Raw genomic sequence first — 21,636 nt, forward strand, 5'->3', positions numbered from 1 at the left:
TTAACAGGGAGAAACCTCCGGCAGAACCAGGCTCAGGGAGGGGCGGGGCCATCTGCTGCGAGCGGTTGGAGTGAGAGAAGGAAGACAGGATAAAGACATGCTGTGGAAGAGAGACAGAGATTAATAACAAGTGTGATAGTGAGTGAGAAAGGTGACTGAAAAGGAAAAACTCAATGCATCATGGGAGTCCCCCAGCAGTCTACACCTATTGCAGCATAACTAAGGGAGGATTCAGGGTCACCTGGTCCAGCCCTAACTCTATGCTTTAGTGAAAAGGAAAGTTTTAAGCCTAATCTTAAAAGTAGAGATAGTGTCTGTCTCCCGAATCCAAACTGGGAGCTGGTTCCACAGAAGAGGGGCTTTTTTTATTTTTTATTTTTATTTTATTTATTTATTTTAAATTAGATTAATTTCACAGATGTAAAATTTTCTTTAAAAAAAAAAGTTACATGTTAAAAAGAAAATAACTTGATGATGGGACACATCGCCATCAAAACATCAGAAAACAGTGAAATGAAACTGCATTCTGTTTCCATTCATATTTAAAGTGGTCCAACCATCTTTTATACTATTTATGGTCCCAACTGTGTTGCAATTGAGCACTGTTATCACCTGTATTGTGTGTCTACAGTGAGAAGCTAACCAGACGTCAGGCCAGCAGAAGGGATGACCCTCAAGCTTACCGTCGAGGCAAAAAGAAAACGGCCGAGCCTTTCTTTCCCGGATCAAACAAAAATGCTCTCATCATCACTGGAGGATGGCTGGTGAGCTTTCTTCAAAAACCAAAACTAAATTAAAGCTACTATAAAAGATGAATTGGTAGTACTAAAAAGCCTAGTCAATGTTATAGTCTAAAGATAAATTTAATATATTGCCTTTAATACGGTTTCCCTGCATGGTTTACATACTAATCTACTCTCTTTATTCTTTTCAGAATGAAATTCTGTATGAAAAGAAGAAGAAACGCCGTCGTCTGCGTCGTCTGCGTCTAAAGAGGCGTCAACCTCCAAGCAACCCTCAGGACGGACAGCCGATGGATGATTGGGAGAAAGAGATGAGACAGGTTTAACAAATAACTTTGAATATTGTGAGTAAGAAGAATTTTTGTCTTCATGATATTAAATCCAGTGAAATGTTTCTCTTTACCGGTAGACTGACTTTGTGGATATGGCTTGTGAATGCGAGGCGGTCATCTGCTGCCGTGTAACACCGAAACAAAAGGCTCATGTGGTGAGTTTGGTGAAGAAGTACAAGAAGGCTGTGACACTGTCCATCGGAGACGGAGCCAACGACGTCAATATGATCAAAAGTAAGGACACAAGCTAACTGTGCTCACGCCAAGTGTGTAAGATTCTACAAATCTGCTCTAATATTTCTCCCCGTCCGCTCTCCCTCCAGCTGCAGACATCGGTGTCGGTATCAGCGGTCAGGAGGGGATGCAGGCCGTCATGTCCAGCGACTACGCCTTTGCTCAGTTCCGTTACCTGCAGCGCCTCCTGCTGGTGCACGGGCGTTGGTCTTACATCCGAATGTGCAAGTTCCTGCGTTTCTTCTTCTTCAAGAACTTTGCCTTCACTCTGGTCCACTTCTGGTACTCCTTTTTCAACGGATACTCCTCACAGGTCAGCAGCACTGTGAAAGTCATCCCGTTGATTTTACTCTGAAAAGAAGGGAATGTTTGTAGTATCATAGCCATCATTAGACTAACTTTGCATGGAGTTTGCCCATTATGACATGTACTTTAACCCTGAGAAAATTGCAAATGTAGTGAGTAGCTCCCACACAAAACACTGAAGCTCATTTCTGTTGAATTTTTAATCCATGTTCAAACATGGCAAAGAGTAAATGTTCTCCTGCTGGAAGACATCCACAGAAAACGCCTTTCACACACAACCTCATTTCCATTAGTCAACATCAACTTCTCGGTTTAATGTCTAAATTTGTACCTTGGTCACTTTGCCTAAGGGGTCGTAATGTTAACCTTCCAAGGTTTTTACTGAGCAACACCTAAAAGAATACTTTTAACGGTGCATACATCTGAATGCTCCAGTCGCATTAGAGGCAAGAACAAGATTATGATACTGTCGATGTCTCTCCTACATCTTCAATTCCTCAGCCCACTAAATAGCATGATTGCTTTGGATTAGGTTGTGCAGTGAGAAGTGCAGATTTGTGGTGCTTTACTTCTAAAGTACACACTCAGTGACAGATAATACTGAACAGCAACAGAGATGATAAATGATTGTTTTTCCTTCCCGCAGATCACCTTTGAAGACTGGTTTATCACACTCTACAATCTGGCTTATAGCAGCTTGCCTGTTCTACTTGTTGGACTTCTTGACCAGGTAAAAGCTGAATTTGTTGTAGACCAAAGAAAAGAGGGCTATTGTATTCTGCATGAATGGTAAAACTCTAACTATGCATAGCTTTTTTTTTCTTCATAATTTTCTCATAATTTCATGGCACAAAGACAGAGTTAAAGTTTAGTTGAGTCATTCTTCAGTAGATATTTTTTTCCTAATTTTTGGCAGTCTTACAATTTCTTGAAACCTTCTCTTTCTTTCTCTGTTGTAGGATGTCAACGACAGACTGAGTTTAAAATTCCCCAAACTCTACATTCCCGGTCAGCAGGGGACTTTGTTTAACTACAAAAACTTTTTCATCAGCTTGTTCCACGGCATGTTCGTCTCACTCATCATCTTCTTCATACCTTATGGAGCCTTCCTGCAAACCATGGGGCAAGACGGAGAAGCCCCCTCAGACTATCAGTCCTTTGCTGTCGTTGCTGCCTCGTCCTTGATTTTTATCGTGAATCTGCAGGTTGGTTACAAATTTCTGAGCACGTGCAGTGCATAAATTTTCAGTTTTTCCTTTTAGGAATTATAATTTGGATTTTGTGACTTATTTGAAGTATTGATGCTGTCAAAATATGGAGCTACTCAAGAATATTGATATTTGTAATGGCTTTTATGTAAAATATCCTGTCTGTCTTTTCTCCTTCCTGTCTTGTCAGATCTCCTTGGATACCTCCTACTGGACTTTTGTTAACTGCTTTGCAGTTCTGGGCAGCATAGCCATCTACTTTGGGGTCATGTTTGACATCCACAGTGCTGGGATCCATGTCATCTTCCCCTCAGTTTTCACCTTCACAGGTTAGTTGACCACAGCTTCACAAATTTAAGCAGTTTGTCTGACTGTTATTCAAAAAGCCAATAAGGGTTGATGAAGTATTCTAAAATTCCTGTGTTGGTTGGCCTCCAATTTAAAACCTGCTTCAGATTAAATTGCTCCTAGAGGATCTCTGGCGAGCTGAAGCTGGAATATCACTGACAAATTACTTTTTGATATATTAAACAATAATCGCATTAAGGCAACTTCATCATTCATTTGTAGCTTTCAGTGTAGACACTCATTACAGCTGTTTGTCAAGAAAAGCATCTGTCTCTTTAACTGCTAAATCCTCTACAAGTTGTCAGTAAGTCAGGCTTTGACAAAAGGCTTTTTATTTTCATTAGCATGAATTCAATAGCCTTCTACTAATAATTTTACCCAATGAGAATCATGTCCAAGTATTGAAGGTCCCCACATAAACCCCTCATTCTTCATTTCTCTGTTAACATGTGTGTGTATTTATATGTTGTGTTTGTAGGGGTAGCATCAAATGCTTTACGTCAGCCATACCTGTGGTTAACCATCATCCTTACTGTGGGCATCAGCCTTCTGCCTGTCATCTGCATCCAGTTTCTCTCTAAAACCATCTGGCCCTCTGTAGGAGACAAGGTGAGACCTCTGCCAGTGCAGCAACAAGCCTGCTGGTCATTTTCTGACCTATCAGCCTGAACCCTCTCAGGGAAGGTGGGGGAGTCCTGGGTGATGGGCAATAAGATGCTTGACATACATAAATATATTAATAAACATAAAACAACATAGCTTTATGTTTTTTTTGTTTTGTTTCTTTGATGCATTGTTTTAAATGTATGATTATCACTTACTAATTCTGGCCACAACTTTATTTCCTAACATTGATGGCAGGGCTGTAGTATAGATTATCCTAACCCACCATTCTTACATTACAATTACACAGCATCATTGGGGTGCCGGCTGTATTGCAGAATATGTAAGCGCTCTTTTGTAATTTTAATTACAAGTTGCTTTTAAGGCTATGGCCTGTATTCTGACCATCTTTTGAAGTAAAATTGATTTCTTCTTTCCGTTATAACTCTACTGTATTTCCATGTACCCTTCTGCTTCATATATTGCCGGCTTATTTCCAATCGTCCTTTAGGTCCAGAGAAACAGAAAGAAATACGAGATGGAGCTGAAGGAAGACGACGATAAGAAAAAGCCAGCGCCCTTCCAGCGAGGCCGGCGTTCCCGGCGATCTGCATACGCCTTCTCTCACGCCCAAGGCTACGCTGACCTTATTGCATCTGGGCGGAGCTTTCGACGGCGCCCACAGGCACATGGTGGACCTCAAGAGAGCATCAGGGAGATTCCCCGGAGAGAGGCCGAAAACATCTGAAGGGGCGGGTCTGAGTCTGACATGGAGCAAAACTGCAGTAGGGGGAGCTGTAAATATTTGGGAGTGCAAGGAGCACTTAGTTATGCTATTGAAGTTTAAGAACATTTTCCCTATAAGGTATTCTGAGCATGCCAGAAGGGAATAAAAGAAAATGAGCTCTCCTGAAGTTTCTTAAATGAAACTCTGCTAAATTGTTTTTCGCTCCTGTCTGTGACCTAGACTCCCCGCCTCCAGATGCACCTCTATGCACCATCTTTGTTGAAATACTAAAGCGAAAAAAGCTCACCGAAAATGACCGTCGTTATGAGGTCTGAGGTCACGCAGCATCTGTGTGACTGACAATGTTATTTAACTCAGGATTTTAAGAGTCTTATTTTTAGTCAGTTTATCCCTGCTAAGTCTTTCTGTACTGTAACACTAATATAATGATTTTGAGTTTTAGCGTTGTGTCTACAGCACACTTGACATATTAGTGTTTTCGTTAAAAGTATAAGAATAATATTTAATCTGTACTGCATTAAGTCAGGCTAAAGCATCGGTTAGTTTGATTTCCATCCGTTGATCTCCAAAGATTTTCCTTCACATTAAGCTAGTGGGCTAAAGTTAAACAAGTCAAGATATCATCTTTTTAATATTTTATTCTACATAATAGTGGGACGTTACTATGCTAGGCAATGCAGGGTGGTCAGATGTTATAAAGTGTGTCTTAATTTAACAGTGAGATGTGAATGGTGATCTTTTCTCCTCTGCAGCATCAAACCAGGTATACTTAGAGTAATCACTAAATTAAGGTACTTCATGCTTGAAATCTTTTAAATACCTCTTTCCAAGTTGGATCCTTGTTTTGTTCGGTACCTTACATAAAAAAAAACAACACACTTTCCTCCTCCAACAATCTTCAGAGCTTACTTCAGAAATAGAGCAAGGGTTTGTCGGTTTATCTTCATTTGATTAACTTTTACTAGTTTGTACGTTCCTTTCTGTTTTTACAAATTATTCCAAGTTAAATTACATGTTCTTTAGGTTCAAACAGGAGAATTGTCTTAGTGTGAGTGGGTATGTGTGTGTATGTTTGTTTCATTTTGTTTACAATCAACCCAAAGAAAAGGTCTTTTTTTCCAGTCCTCTAATCAGGTTCAGAATATTGAGGAGCCAAGACTGATGATAGTTCCTGTTCTGACTGTTACTGTATCCTTTTCATGCTAGTGTTACTGTCTACAGATGATGTCTTTTTATTCCTGAATGAATGGAACAGTCGATCGGGACTGCTGTTAAGTACCAGCAGCAGTATGGTCTTTGATGTATGATGGTGTTTTATCATGTGGTTGTTAATAAAAGCCAAGGGCACATTTAGCAATCTGAAATGTGTCTTTATTTTAATTTTAATTTGAGTATTGCCTACCTGCTGCTCCTCTTTTTGCTCCTCTTTTCTGCAGTCTCTCACCCTCCCAAACTGGTCAAAAACAGATTCCTGCCAGTACTTCAACTTTGTTCTAATGAAGGTGTCTTCCTGGCAGAAGTGCTTTCTTACAAGAGAGATAATATATAAGCAATGTTCTTAGTCTGAGCTCTGTTGAGCTGAGTCTTCCTTTAACCTTAACTAGTAATGACTTAATTATTATTTTATTTGTGAATAATTTCATTATCTCACAAATCTATCATTACATGCAGCAACCTTCAATACCACTGATATTTATTTAGTGTCTCTCTGACTGAGCTTTCTGAGTGAACTTCAATCATTACTTCCCCCGGACAGTCAACACATCTGTTAGAACCCATTCCTTCAAAAGTGCTCAAAGAAATCCTACCACTAATTGGTCATGTTTGAGAAGCAATAATCTCTCTGTTAATGGGCAATGTACCACAGGCCTTTAAAAGGCCGTAATTAAACCAAGACTTGAGAAGCCAGCAGTTGACACAGCTCTTACCTAATTATCGATACATCTCCAACCTTCGTCTCATCTCAAAGATTCTTGAAAGAGTAGTTGTCAAACAGCTAACAGATCATCTTCAGATGAATGGCTTATTTGAAGAGTTTCAGAGCTCATCATAGTGCTCTCTGTGCTTGTCCTGCTAGACCTCAGTGATTAGACCATGCTGTCAGTATAAGATGGTTTGACTCCTATCTAATAGACTCTTATTTGTTCCTGGAAATGGATGGAGTGTGTGTTTAACAGCGTCTTCTTCACACACTGTTAAATATGCAGTTCCACAGGATTTAGTGTCAGAACAGGTTCTGTTTACATCATACATGCTTTCCTTAGGCAGTATCATTTGAAGGGATAGTATACATTTTCACTGCTAAACAAGGATCCCCAGCTTAGTCAAACTGCAGGAATGTCATAAAGATCTTGATGACCTGTATATTCTTGCTGCTAAATTCAGATAAAACTGGGGTTATTGTATTCTCTCTCTTTTGCAAGGGCAGGTCTGTCCAGTCTGAGCATCGCCTTTAATATGGACTCTACAACATTTTGAAGTGTATGTAGGTGCACTTCTGCCACTGACAAAGCTACGTCCAGATGAACAGAATCAACTTTTTGGGATTTTCTTGCTGGGGTGATTGAGCATGCATCAAGCTGTAGGTGCAGGTTGTAGTTTACACAGGTCACACTCCCCTCACATTCCCTCATTCTCTTCAGAATCCCAACCAACGTCTGATGAGATGGTGCCTCCTTCTTCAGTCATATGATCTCAACATATAAAGGTGCACACAATGTTTTGGCTGATGCACTATCGAGGGCTGTGTCTCGGTACTATTCGTTTCAATTTGTTGGTAAAATGTTAACTTCTTTCTGCTTCCATATGCCTATATAGGAAGAAATGGGGCTGAGATGAAGGAAGTTTAAAAGTTTAAACGAGCTTTGTAGATGGCTAGCTAAGCCATATTTTTTATTGGTGGGAGTGTGATGGCCTTGTAGCACTGCTATTGTCACCTTTGTGTTTTGGGTTAGATTGTTAAAGTATCCAGCTGCACCCGTAAGGTGGGAGTAACAGGAGTATATCATCTGTCACACACACTCTCTCTGGGAGGCTGTTTGCCAACATGTTTTTGTTACATGCCTCTTTTTACAACATATTGCACATACCTTTACAAGCATCCATGCTGGGCATTTCATACATACACATACATACTTACCATTACTCATTACCTCTATGGTTACATGCATTTATTCAATGCAATCATTTTTTGAAAAGGATATTATTTAAGAAGGGAAATGTCCTCAGTTTCACCTTCATGAAATCTTTTGGTGGTTATTTACATTTGTATTCATATATTTGTCTTTAAAATTTTACACAAGTAAACGGGAAAGTCACTTTTTATTCCTGCTTTAAAACATTTTAACGTAGAGCTTATTTAAAAATCCTTTAGCTTTATTATTTTATTGGATGGAGTGTGTGTTTAACAGCGTCTTCTTCACACTATTTCCATTATTTTATTTTAGAATATTGTACAAAGATTTTTGAATAAAATACATGAACCAATTTGATAAATAAGAAGAGATTCATGCATGATCGCTTTTAAGTGTGAATAATAACAAGATTGAAGGTTAATCTTGAATAAGCAATAAGTTATGGTCCATGAGCCTTTAATCTGTTTCTTTCACACACTCATACTTTCACTCAGATCAGATGTTTCAGTTCAGACGGACACTGATCTTTGTAACACAGGGAAATAAGCTTCCTGCTTTCCAAACAAACACTCCCACTCGGTCCACATGTTTCCTGTTCCTATACTTAGATCTACAAGTTTACAGATGGGTGTGACCAGCATGGTGTGCACGTAAACCCCATTCAGGGCATGTGAACAGAAGGAATGAGAGTCAGTTTTGTTTCTTTGTATGACAAAAGTGAAACTATTTCACAATCATAGTCTCTGACCGGTGAAATGGCGCAGGGAGGAACCCAGTGAAACCAGGACAAACTCTGCTGTTCGATCTGTTTGGATCTCCTGAAGGATCTGGTGACTATTCCCTGTGGACACGGCTACTGTATGAACTGTATTCAAATCCACTGGGATAAAGAGGATCAGAAGGAAATCCACAGCTGTCCTCAGTGGAGACAGACCTTTGCACCGAGATCAGCTCTAGGGAAAAACACCATGTTGGGAGAGTCAGTGGAGGACCTGAAGAAGACTTCAGTCAGTGCTTCTTCTGAACTTGAAGATGTGAGCTGTGATGTCTGCACTGAGAGGAAGCTGAAAGCTGTCAAGTCCTGTCTGCAGTGTCGGGTCTCTTACTGTGAGCAGCACCTCCAGCCTCACTATGAATCCTCTGCCTTTGAAAAACACAAGCTGGTGGACCCCTCCCAGAAGCTTGATGACCATGTCTGCTCTCATCACAATGAAGCTATGAAGATTTTCTGCCGCACTGATCAGCAGTGTATCTGTTGTCTGTGCTCCAAGGTTGAACATAAAGGCCACGACACAGTCCCAGCTTCAACAGAAAGGAAAGAGAAACAGAGAGAGCTCGAGGTGAGTCAGCAAAACATCCAGCAGAGAATTAAAGAAAAAGAGAAAGACGTGAAGGTGCTTCAGCAGGAGGTGGAGGCAATCAATCAGTCTGCTGATAAAGCTGTTAGAGACAATGAGAAGGTCTTCGAGGATCTTGTTTCACTCATCAAAAAAAGAAGCTCCAATCTGAAGCAGCAGATCAGATCTAAGCAGAAAAATGAGTTGAACAGAGTCGGGGAGCTTCAGGAGAAGCTGCAGCAGGAGCTCACTGAACTGAAGAGGAAAGGGACAGAACTGGAACAGCTGTCATGCACACAAGATCACATCCACTTCCTACACAGTTACCCTCTTCTGTCGTCTCTAAGTGAATCCACAAACTCGCCCAGTATCAATATTCACTCACCGTGTTACTTTGATGAAGTAACAGCAGCTGTATCAGAGGTCAGAAAGAAACTCGAGAATACTATTAAACTTGAGTGGACCAAGATCTCACTTAAAGTGACCAGTGTGGATTTTTTACTCCTACCGGAGCCAGAACCCAAGACCAGAGCTGACTTCTTGCAGTATTCACGTCAAATCACACTGGATCTAAACACTGCACACCCACAGCTGATATTATCTGAAGGCAACAGAGTAGCTAGATTGACGATAAAAAAACAGCTGTATCCTGATCATCCAGACAGATTCACTCAAAGACAGCAGGTTCTGAGCAGAGAGAGCCTGACTGGACGTTGCTACTGGGAGGTGGAGATGGGACCAGCTAGTGCTACAGTTGCAGTCACATACAAGGACATTAGCAGAACAGGAGATGAAAGTGAATTTGGATGCAATGACAGATCTTGGGCTTTAGAAAATTCTGTTGAATTTATTCACAACAGCATGAGCAACACCATCTCGGGTCCTCGGTCTGCTAGAATTGGAGTGTACCTGGATCACAGTGCAGGTGTTCTGTCTTTCTACTGGATCTCTAAAACCATGACTCTCCTCCACAGAGTCCAGACCACATTCAGTCAGCCGCTCTATGCTGGACTCAGTGTTTATGGTTGTGGTAATTCTCTGAAATTGTGTGAACTCAAATAGATGGGCAGGAGAAAGAGTAACTGTGTCATTCTGTGTAGTGTTATTTTACGATGCACCTACTGTCGTTTCTTATTGTAGATTTTACCAGGATAGAATAAAAGCTTTACACCATAATACTGTCAGCAGCTGGTTAAGTTTTAAAAGTCTTAGTGTTGACATAATTTATTACAGCTATTGTCCACATATATAGCTGCAGAACCAGTCAAAGGTTGAATACAGTCATAGTGGGGAACACTATTTAATTTTTTTTTTTTTTTTAGTTATTTTCCATGTTTTATACCAGGAGTATAAAAAATGACCCCATTACTAACGAACAACACGTGGGGCTTTTTATGCCATACTGTGCAGAAAAGTATCCCTACTACCAAATATGCTACGTTTGGGATAAATCAAAAGTCCAGTAAGAGGAAAATTAAACCACAAATGAACCTTTATAGACACCCAATGAGTGATCAAGATGATTAGAAATTTCACTTTAAACTATCTCTCTACCACCACTGATGTTCTGTTAGGAAATTTAGTTGTTTAGAACAAATTTGCAGAAGCTTGTTTTATGTATTATTATTATAATTAAATTTGACCAAACCAATGATTGGTACTGTATCTGTTAGGGTGTTGGGGTTTACTTAATATCTGTGAATCAGGGTTTTGTTTCCTCATTTGTAAACTAATATTTGTTTGTGTTCATGCTTACTCTTCTCCCCAGTGTTTCTTTTTCTGCTTTTGCTTTGCTGATCTGTGTTTCTTTTCTCCGTTCTAATTATTTCATATTTCATAAATCTTGCCTGTGGATTTCTGATTTGTCTACTCGGGACAATTTCCCTCTATTATTATTGTCTGCCTGGCTCTTATTGATTGATTTGCACTTATGTTTTTCCTTGTTAGCCTATAACTTTTGGGCCTTTTTATCTTCTTAGTAATGCACATCATCTGAGTGCTGGAAATACTTATTCTTTTTGTTTTTTTCAGCCTTTTCTTCCACATTGGGTTCTCATTTTGCAAAAACATGGGGTACACCTGTACTACTACATTAAGATTGAGTAAATTAGATTTGCTCAATTTAATGTAACTTTAGGTTTTAAAGTTATTTGTTTGTGAAAATACTGCTGATGTAAATGATATACAGTGCACATTTATTGTTGCTGTGGGAAACCTGACTAGGGATTTGGTTTTCTTTAACATAAATAAAATTTGTACTATTTGAATGCATATAATCCTTTTTCTGTTTGTGTTCCTGTTGATGTTCATTAAAGTGTTTCAAAAGGGTAAAAACTGTGAAGTTCAGCAGTGTCAGCAGGAGAGCAAATGTGCATCGGTAAGGCCTGATTAACTTTGAAGCTGATTTAAGTAGTTGATGTGAATGAATGAATAAACATTTAGACAATTAGACAATTAGATGTTTTATCAGGTTCGTCCAGAGAGAAGAAAGTATCTTAATGCTGAAATAAAGGACGTGATTGACAATGGGACTGCAGAGCCATCTAATTCTAGCTCAGTGTTTGCTTTCAGACTTTAGATAGTGAAGACTGACTTACATGTATGGAAGGTTGTCTTATTCAGGTAGAGGCTGTAAAGTCCATCAGTAAATTTGATTTATTGAATTCCTCAAATCTCATTGTTTACTAGAGTTTGGATTTACTGTATGAGTTATGAGTGTTATGATGCAATTGACTCAGCATGAACTATGACCTTTTATCTGACCTTTGAAGGAAATGTTAAAAGCCTTATGGTCCTGAGATTGATGTTAAATGACAAAATTCATGAATTCACTAAAATCAGAGAAAGAGACAACAGTCTTGACATCTTCTTTGCTGTGAATAGAAACAGAGCTTGAGTTCAAAACCAGTCTTCTATAAACAAATCAAAAATACATCTAATATAACTTATACTTTTAAAGGCCACTTTGAAGAAGATAGAACATTTAAAAGATGAAGTAAAATGTTAATATTTTGAAAATGAATGGATGCATAAATGAATGAATTAATTGTGTTGGTGAAGACGAAAGTGAAACTATTTCACAATCACATTCTCAGAGGTGAAATGGCGCAGCGAGGAGCCCAGATAAACCAGGACAAACTCTGCTGTTCGATCTGTTTGGATCTCCTGAAGGATCCGGTAACTATTCCCTGTGGACACAACTACTGTATGAACTGTATTCAAATCCACTGGGATGAAGAGGATCGGAAGAACATCCACAGCTGTCCTCAGTGCAGACAGACATTTGCACCGAGGCCTGCTCTGGGGAAAAACACCATGTTGGCGGAATTAGTGGAGGACCTGAAGAAGACTGGACAAACTGCTCCTGCTAATCACCGCTATGCTGGACCTGAAGATGTGAGCTGTGATGTCTGCACTGAGAGGAAGCTGAAAGCTGACAAGTCCTGTCTGCAGTGTCTGGTCTCTTACTGTGAGCAGCACCTCCAGCCTCACTATGAATCCCCCGCCTTTAGGAAACACAAGCTGGTGGACCCCTCCCAGAAGCTTCAGGACAATATCTGCTCTCATCACAATGAAGCTATGAAGATTTTCTGTCACACTGATCAGCAGTGTATCTGTTATCTGTGCTCCATGGATGAACATAAAGGCCACGACACAGTTTCAGCTGCAAAAGAAATGAGTGAGAAGCAGAGAGAGCTCGAAGTGTGTCAGGAGAAAATCCAGCAGAGAATTAAGGACCAAGTTAAACACATGCGGGTTCTTCAGCAGAAAATGAAGGCCATCAGTCAATCTGCAGATAAAGCTGTAAGGGACAGTGAGATGATCTTCACAGAGCTTATCTGCCTCCTAGAAAAAATAAGGTCTGATGTAAAGAAGCAGATCAGATCTAAGCAAAAAAAGGAGGTGAGTCGACTTACAGAGATTCAAGAGAAGTTGAAGCAGGAGACTGTGTATCTGCAACAGAAGAAATCTGAGTTGGAACAACTCTGTCACATGCAGGATTACATCACCTTTCTACAAAAGTATCCCTCACAGTCAAGCTTGACTTTCAGTGAGAAGCCACCCAGCATCAGTATTCACCCTCTGTGTAACTTTGATGATGTGACAGCTTCTCTGTCAGAAATCAGGGAAAAGATGCAGAACATACTCAAAGGACAATGGACCAAGCTATCAGCAACAGTGAGTGAGTGTGATCAGTCACCGTCACAAAGAGAACACACAACTAGAGAGGAATTCTTAAAATATTCACAACATATCACACTGGTTCCAAACACAGAAAGCAAGATTTTAATATCTTATAGCAAGAAAAAAGCAAGTACTACACAAACACAAAATTTTTGTATGAAAGTGGTCATGTTAGCACAATTAGAACATCCAGAAAGAAGAAAAATGTCTCATTTTTGTGTCCTAAGTAAAGAGCGTTTGACTGGCCGGTGTTACTGGGAGGTGACGTGGTCTGGGACTGTTGCAGTAGCAGTCACAAACACAAACAGACTACCAGTTTATGGATTTGGGAATGATAACACATCTTGGGCGCTATATAGTATAAGAGATAAATTTGAATTTAGACATGACAACATCAGAACTCACATCTCCACATGTCAGTCCTCCACTATTGGAGTGTATCTGGACCACAGTGCAGGTACTCTGTCCTTCTACAGTGTTTCTGACAACATGACTCTCCTCCACAGAGTGCAGGCCACATTCACTCAGCCGCTCTATGCAGGATTTTTTGTTGGTTATGGATTATCTGTAGTTGAACTCAAGTAGACAGCAGTCATTAGATGAGATTGTAAAGATTAGTTTCTTATTTTGGACTAATTAAGTTTTTTGTTAAACACACTCACTTGTGTCATCTTGAAGTTTATAAATTGGATGTAAACTGTAAAATATGATAACATAGAAACGTGATTTTCTAGTGCTAGCCTCCCTGCTCCACAGCTCTCCGTCTGTAATTAAAAATTTTACACTGATTAAAGTTTACTGTCAAGAATGGGAAAGGGTATTTGTATACATCTTGGTTGGACTCAATTGAAATGACACTTCTAATCACTTTTATATATGCATTTCCTTTATTTAAGTTCCAAATATGATGGTGCCCTAAGATAAAAAGAGGTCTGAAAATTTCTGGTCAAACTGAAATGTAAACACAGGAATAACAAACTCCATAAATATGTGAATTTCATCCATTAGTCCATTCAGAGCTGCAAGGCTGTCACAGGGCAAGCAGTAGGGTACATCACCAATCACATGTATGACTGAGTTTTCATTTTAAATAGCATTCTAATTCTAACTATTAAAAGAAATAAAGGTAAAACATGTCTTTGTCATAGCCATCATGGAAGACACTGTGACCGATATCTGCAGTTATAAGTGAGATATGTGTTTTTGGTATCTTACATTATTTTGTTCATATTTTATTGATTTGTACATATATTTCTTTTGACAAAGCAGTGTTTAAGGTTTATAAATGCATGTTTGTGTCTTGACCTGAGTGTAACCACTGAAATAAGCAGCAGCCTGCGTTTAAATAGAGCAGTACTGTTAGCACCCGCTTGATGTCACTGCATGACTGCATTTGTCTCTCTCAGCTTTGCTTTCATTATAATTCTCACTTCAGTGAAGAATCAGCGCCACCAGTGAGAACAGCCAACATTATTAATATTTTCACATTTATTACTGCATCTTTTGTGATTGAGAGGTTTAAAGATTTTAGTAGTAGTTTAACTTTGCACAAGCTTTGACACGTTTGGTATATGTTTAACTACCACAATAATGTTATAAAATTATTCTTTCACAACATTTTCCAGTCACAATCACTTCTTCATTAGAAGACCTTCAAAAATATAAATCTTTTGTTGTTTATTGTGTTTTAATCTTAATTAAAATGAGAATTGCAATAGTGACAAACATAAAAACTGATGTTTTCTGGGGACACAAACTATTTATAAGACTTAGAAAACTTCAATGCTGTACTGCTGCATAGACGTTTTCTGATTGTTTTCTTCATTTACTTATTCTGCTAATGTCTTTCAAACTAGAGTTGACTTTACTAATTTTATTTATCTACCTGTTAATATTATTACCATTATTGTTGTTGTTGTTGTTGCTGTTACAGGATTCTTGCCTCCTTTTCATTCCAGTCTATGGTAAAAAACAAAAACACTTTTTTTAATGGTTCTGTTTCTGTTCATTATATGTTTTATATATCATTATATTGTCTCCTTTATCTTTTATCTATGACACATATTCCAAAATATTTTAATGTATACATTTTTATTTTCAGCAATTTTTAAGCAAAACTGCAATTGTCTGTGTTCCTTTGGGTTTTAAGTACATGCCTGATGTTTTCGGCTGCAGTACACTGTAAGACATGTTTGACTGTAAAACTTTAGCATGTTGTGATTAGAAAACTTAAATTAAAATTAAAATAATTACATTAAAATTAAAGCTTGTAATGTCAAAAAAATATGCATACTGAATATTTCCAGAGTCATAAATACAGCTCACCTCAGGAAGGCGCCAGTCACTAAAAAAACAAAACAAAAACCAAAACTAAAAATTGTAGGGGAAGTAGACTGACAAATTTATGATAGCAGATATGCTATGCTTGTATCATCAATACAGTCAACTGACTGGCCTGAAACCTACATTTATTCAAGGGAAAAATAAGTGAAATACATAACAAAATGTGTAACTGATTTACAGCAAGGAATACAGAAAATGTTTTGCTGTAGACACACTGTGGAATGAGGTTAATCGTGACTGTAATGCTGCATTATGTGCATATTCTTTTATTACCACGATATGATAAATGCAGACTATAAAGTGCATTAAAAGCAGTATTACAGCTGTATGCCTGGTATATATTTTCAAAGAAACAATCTGTTCAACCAAACTTTAAATAAAGTTTTTAAAAAGAGCAACCACAACATTAAGGCTTTGCTTTGGCCTTCAAAGGTATCAAATAAGTTGAGAGAGAAAAAGCAGCCACTCAGGTGTATAATTTACGTTTAAAACAATCCTGTATGAATGACCAGGCTCCATCAGACTTTTAAAAGTTGAAATTTGATTCATTCATCTCTACAACCAATCAAATTACCACTGTAACTACGTCAACAGCATGTTAAATCATCTTTTTTTGGCCGCTATCTCTCAGTCTCTCTGTCAAATCTGCATCAGTTCCACATCAGAGGCCTCCAGGCGGACGCAGATAATGCTCTCCATATTTACAGTGGCAGGAGGATTGGGAGGTTTTTGACTAGATCCCATTTGTGTGAACCTATTAGTGCCGAGCGCTCTGAGCTCCCTCTGATACGCCTCTGAGATTAGGCAATGGTATTACTGTAAGAGGATCGACTCGCCTCGAGGTGAGGGCCGAATATACAGAGAGAGAGAGAGAGGAACACACACAAAGACGGGAACATGCTCACACAGATAGGACCACACACTCCCCAGGAAAAGAAAAAAAATCAGGATCTGGCAGTGAGAGTGGAAAAAAGAGAGGGAGGAACACACACGCACATTTTAAAATAATGAACTGAAACCAAGGGCCCGCACCGATAACAAGGTGCATGATGATCCTCAATTTTAAGATGCTAAATTTCCAGTGATCACTCTCCTGAACACTGTTAGTGTGACTGAGCAACTATTTGGAGGAGGAGATCTAACATGATTGTCTCAGTATCAACTAAATCTAATCAGTCACATGCACGCTGCAGGTTTAATCTGCAATTAAGCTTATGGCACTTTTAATATCCTAAAACTGAAATAAAGAAAATAAGACTGGTATATGTTTAAATCTTTACATAAAGGTATGTATTTCTGTCAGGCATTAATTAGAACCCTTACCTTGTTTTGCTCGTTCTTGCCTTATTTACAACGTTTTGCAGTTTATTTTGTGGGGAACTAATACTATATAAAAAAACAATACATCAAATTTACAAATGCTAAACAAACTCAGTCATACCCCAATTACACATCTACTGTAATTAGATACTGCATTCAGTATAATAAGATTAAAAAAAACCCTGCTAAACTACTATATTTACACATAGCAAGTTATATCATGATAATGAAGCAAAGCACTAAACTCAAAAAACAAGGTACTTATCAAATCTTTTACATTGTTTTAATTCATCACGGTATCATTTGATGCTCATTAGAGAGGAAATTTTAATCTGAATTCAAGCCACATGTTTCATTCTCTGAATGCTTTTGGAATTGGAGCAACTTCCTTTTAACTGTCTTGAAAACAGGTACTGACATACAATACTTGGCTACATGAAATACTACATGAAAGCATGGGGAATATGAAGAGTGAATCATTACCCGACCTCCTCCCTAGACCTATTTGGGCTACTAAGATTGGTCAGTGACATGACATTTCCAAACCTGTAGGGGGTGTAGGGTGCCAAGTACCTGACGTGATGTGGCTGAAGTCCCTGGTATGCTTTCTTAATGTGCAACAAATGTTTCTATAATGAATTAAAACAATTTAATTCTAGGGTTTTGTTATATTGATTTTTGGTTGTGGTTCTGATTTTGTTTTTCTATTCTCCCCAGTGTTTCCTCTGCGCCTGTGTTATATTGAGTGTGTCTTCTTGTCTCTGGGTTTAAGATGTGAATTTTAGTTGCTTCCTGTTTTATTTCAAAAGTTGTTTTACATCTTGTATCTTGTTTTGGGTTTTACTTCCTTTATGTCTGACTGGAAACACTTATGCTCACCCGATTTCTATCTAGATTTCCATCTATCCACTGATAGATATTTGACTTTGTTTAAAGTGTTATTTTTTCCCTCCTACTTTAGTTTTGCTCCTTATGTTGGTCTTTTGACTTTGCCACTGTTTCGATTTTGCTTATTTGCTTGGCAGAGTCTTGCATATGAGCCCCCCGCCCCAACTATTAAAACCCAGAAACATAGTTAAAGGTTACAAGTAAAATATTACCATGATTTTTTTTTACAAAAATCCACCTAAATGTTTTCAACTTTTAGCTTGGGATGAATAATTTTCTGATGCACCACTTTGTAGAAAACTGATGAAACATGTTGCATTGGGATCGAGTTTGATAGCAGTGCAGATTCGCTGCAGTCATTTGCCCCGAGGTTCCTGCCTCCTATAGAAATATTTTGACTAGAATGTCCAGAAGCCCCTTGTGGGCTTGTGTGGTGAAACCAGTCTAACAACACTATATTTTTTATTAGATCGAACATTTGGTCTACGATGTCTAGTGTTTGAAAATATTTGTTTAAAAATAATAAAGAAATTATAATTTCTAGTTTTGTCACATTTTTTACAAGGCATTGCACTGATTGTCAGTGTGACTGTTTTCACTGCTTTCACAGTCTGTTTACGATCCAGCACACCAGTTTATACGACTTTCTGCAGTGAATTGATGGGCCAAGGGCTACATGGTTATATTGGACACTGATAAAATGCCCACCTCCTCATCACGTATCCATTATTTTATGCAAAGCCTGTAACTGTCGCATAAACTAGCTGTGATCCAGTGAAATAACAATCAAATATTAGCACAGAAAGACACATGGCTAGAGTAGCCAGAAGTTCATAAAGGAACCACATTCTCTGTATGCGCTGATAAAAAAAAGGTGCTCTTTGTGGTGATCAAAATGAAACAGCTAATCAAATATTGTTTTAAGTACCTAAACCAGGGGCTTGTAAAATATTTCATGACTCATTGCCTGCTTAGGAAGCAAGTATCGTTTCCGAGGTTGGCCTGGAGAAATGAACACATCTAACACTAGGTGGTTTTCACACAGACACTGCAGCACAAACCTTGGACATGATCTTGCAGAGCTGTAAAGAAAACAACTGTTAGAAACCAACTGTGGCAACTGTCAAATAACTACAACTATATGACAGGGACACCAGCACAAACTTCATCCAGAATCAAATCACTACTTTGTACCAGCGATACACACCATGTCTCCTCCTTATTACTGGAACGTATAAAAGATCTTTGGGCACAAGAAGCACACAAAGGTGATACCACCCCACCTCCATCCTGATAGAAACGGTGCTTTTCTCCCATCACTCAGAACTCAAAGCATTCTGATACTGTCTTGCTGTTTACCCGCAATCTTCCCTGACATATCTACCATCTTACTTAGTTTGAGAAGAAGTGTTTATAATAAGGGGAAAAAGTTAATAAGGCTGGAGAAGCCAGCACCCGGGTGAGACTGAAGAATGAAAAATGTTTCTCCCACTGAAGACATTAAATCCAGATGTACAAAATGAGCTTCCTGTGTTTGTCGTGTAGTGCTCTGTGTATCTCCCTTTGGTCACTCCTTACTCCGCCCTTTTGTATAAATAGTCCAGTATTAAGCTGGGCAAACACTGTGCGATTTTTTCAGTTGCGTTATTCAGCTCCTGCTCAAACTGCACGACTAAATCGCAGGGGTTAGAAGTTCATACGTCACGATCACACGATCACGGGTCTCACACTATACGGCCCGATGCTCTGAGGGAACCTGAGAGCTCACACTGTGCGTCCATAACATGAAGCTTGTAACACAAAGTCTGTCTCTCCCTCTCTGTCTTTCATTCACACAGACACACACACACCACCGCCATCAGCTTTGCTAAATTGCTAATGAAAAACATTGATCAGGCAGCTGCAATTGAGCAGCAATGTCCATCCAACTCTTTTCAGATAATTTTGTGAGGCCACATCGAAAAGGCTCGGGTGAGCTTGCCAAAGTTATACAAGTTAGGCCTCCATCGCTTGTGTCCAGATCACACACTGCACCGCCGTGCTACTCCGTCTTTTTTACTTCCATTTCTGTGTTTGCACGTGCGCAGTGTGAGAAGTTGCGTTAAACTGGCTCGTGGCACTACTTCAACAGTGCGATACCCTCACGAGGGGCGACCAGGACTTCAAACAGGTATGATTTTCTTGTGACTATACGATTGCTGATCAGGAGCTGGTCGTGAGGTGTTAATCGCTTCTCATTACCCCATGTATACTACATGACGCATAATACACGATTAAGGCAAAACTCAGGCCGAGCCCCAAAATGGTCATGTGACTGAAAAATCTTCTCTAAATGAGCCAGAAATCATACAGTGTATGCTCAGCTTTACCCTCGGTCTTCGTCACAGCATCAATTATGATTCCCACATTTGTTCCTCAGGTGCAGCCCAACATTTTTCCTTGCCCTTCACATCTTGTGGATTTACAATGTCACTCTCTGATTTATTTAAGGACTTACTACAGCATTAAAAGCATTCTGCTACTAGTCTCCTGTATTTGGGTCCTAACTTTTACATGACACTCATCTGTATTAAACCTGCAGCCAGCTGCATCAATATCATGTTACTGTTACTGACAATCAGCCAGATAACATGCTTCCGGATGTGTGGGCTTAGGCATTTTAACAGTGAAGCTGTCATACTAGACATTAAAGAGTGCATTAGGCACATTTTCAGAATTTTCTTCAACTTCCATACTCATTCTGTTTGTTAACAAATATTTTTATTAAAGTTCATGCTTGTGGGTTACAGCAAGCATTTGTTACAACTTTTCTTTGTTTTGCCATCGATTCACCTCTATCTTGACATTGCATCCAGGTAATACCTGAAACCCGGAAATATGGTAACATCAGTGAAAAGTACTGAAAAAGAAATTAGCAAACAGGATATAAATAAGCCAAAATCTTATGTAAACTGCATTTTCTAAACTGCAGGTTAAAAAGGAAACAAAAAATAACAGAAGCTTTCTAAGTCTCTTCTTTGTTATTATCAGTAGAAATTATAGTTAAAACTAAAATTCCACAAAATGCTACTACTACATGCTCATACTACATAATACTAGTATGGAGGATTTTTCCATGTGGTATTCTCAAGTGTGGATATCTCATTCAACACTCCCTCCTTTTAATTTTGGCTTTTCTGTGAGACGGTGAGAGACTGAGAATTTCAGTCAGGAAGAGGATGGTTGACGAGGAGGGAGTCACAGCCACCCACCTCACCCTCCACCCCACCGGCAAGAGGAGAGAGCAGCGTGTCATAATTTATGACTTAAAAAGCATGAATTTTTCAGCGCACAGTGGCAGGGATGGCACTTCATGTTTACGGCAATCATTTCCTTAGTGAATGATTCATGTGGATGTGGCGCTTATGAATCTTTCAGGGAACAAACAGAAACACTGATGCTCAGAGCTTTAAACTCCTTCGTTGGTTGCTGCCTCAACAGCTAAACTGTGTCTGGGAATCGAAGAAACGGTGACATGAGCGTGGGAATGAAAACAAAAAAGACCCCGTTTCATCTTAAGGTTCTTGTATGCTTCTCTTTTTTTCTGAGCATATTTAAAAGACACTCTTCAATATTTTAGCACTCTTCGAAGGAAGCTTGTGACCATAGGTGACCGTGTCTCCCTCTGAATGCTGTCGAAGCTCTGCCAGAGGTGGGAGTTGAAGATCTCGTGGACCGGGGCCTCTGTCACTTTACGTTGTCTCGTTGTATACGTGTAGGTGCCTCAGGTCTGTCCAGCATCCTACTCTGCCACCTGATCCAACTCTAAAGTCAGGACCTGTTCCCCAACCAGCCTCCTGCAGGTGGTGGGCCCATGTCCCTTTTTCAGGTTGTTCCCAGCAGGGCCCCATGGACTAAGGCCACAAGG

At 39.2% G+C, this 21,636-nt stretch overlaps 3 protein-coding genes across 3 annotated transcripts in view; all 3 read left to right on the top strand.

Annotated features, from left to right (window-relative positions):
• atp8b1 (ATPase phospholipid transporting 8B1) overlaps window positions 1–5,396 on the top strand; it is a 32,472-nt gene extending 27,076 nt beyond the window's left edge. The window contains exons 22-30 of the mRNA XM_006782084.3: window positions 632–764; window positions 935–1,063; window positions 1,153–1,309; window positions 1,399–1,622; window positions 2,262–2,345; window positions 2,575–2,820; window positions 3,014–3,152; window positions 3,650–3,780; window positions 4,286–5,396. Coding sequence (XP_006782147.2) covers window positions 632–764; window positions 935–1,063; window positions 1,153–1,309; window positions 1,399–1,622; window positions 2,262–2,345; window positions 2,575–2,820; window positions 3,014–3,152; window positions 3,650–3,780; window positions 4,286–4,522 — 1,480 coding nt within the window. The 3' untranslated portion in view covers window positions 4,523–5,396. The remainder of the gene's footprint in view (window positions 1–631; window positions 765–934; window positions 1,064–1,152; window positions 1,310–1,398; window positions 1,623–2,261; window positions 2,346–2,574; window positions 2,821–3,013; window positions 3,153–3,649; window positions 3,781–4,285) is intronic.
• A 3,015-nt stretch (window positions 5,397–8,411) lies between these two features.
• On the top strand, window positions 8,412–10,137 carry LOC102795702 (tripartite motif-containing protein 16-like). The gene has a single exon (XM_035914528.2). It carries the CDS (start codon window positions 8,517–8,519, stop codon window positions 10,053–10,055), a length of 1,539 nt encoding a protein of 512 aa, XP_035770421.2. The 5' UTR covers window positions 8,412–8,516; the 3' UTR covers window positions 10,056–10,137.
• Window positions 10,138–12,062: 1,925 nt separating this feature from the next.
• LOC102783266 (E3 ubiquitin/ISG15 ligase TRIM25-like) overlaps window positions 12,063–21,636 on the top strand; it is a 105,069-nt gene continuing 95,495 nt past the window's right edge. The window contains exon 1 of the mRNA XM_087842681.1: window positions 12,063–13,256. Coding sequence (XP_087698807.1) covers window positions 12,096–13,256 — 1,161 coding nt within the window. The 5' untranslated portion in view covers window positions 12,063–12,095. The remainder of the gene's footprint in view (window positions 13,257–21,636) is intronic.

This window comes from Neolamprologus brichardi, chromosome 7 (genome assembly GCF_056152115.1).
Source record: "Neolamprologus brichardi isolate AB-2024 chromosome 7, ASM5615211v1, whole genome shotgun sequence".
NCBI classification, from domain to species: Eukaryota; Metazoa; Chordata; class Actinopteri; order Cichliformes; family Cichlidae; genus Neolamprologus; species Neolamprologus brichardi.

Coding starts and splice junctions, on each gene's coding strand:
- LOC102795702 (XM_035914528.2), top strand. CDS start 8,517: ATGAACTGTATTCAAATCCACTGGGATAAAGAGGATCAGAAGGAAATC.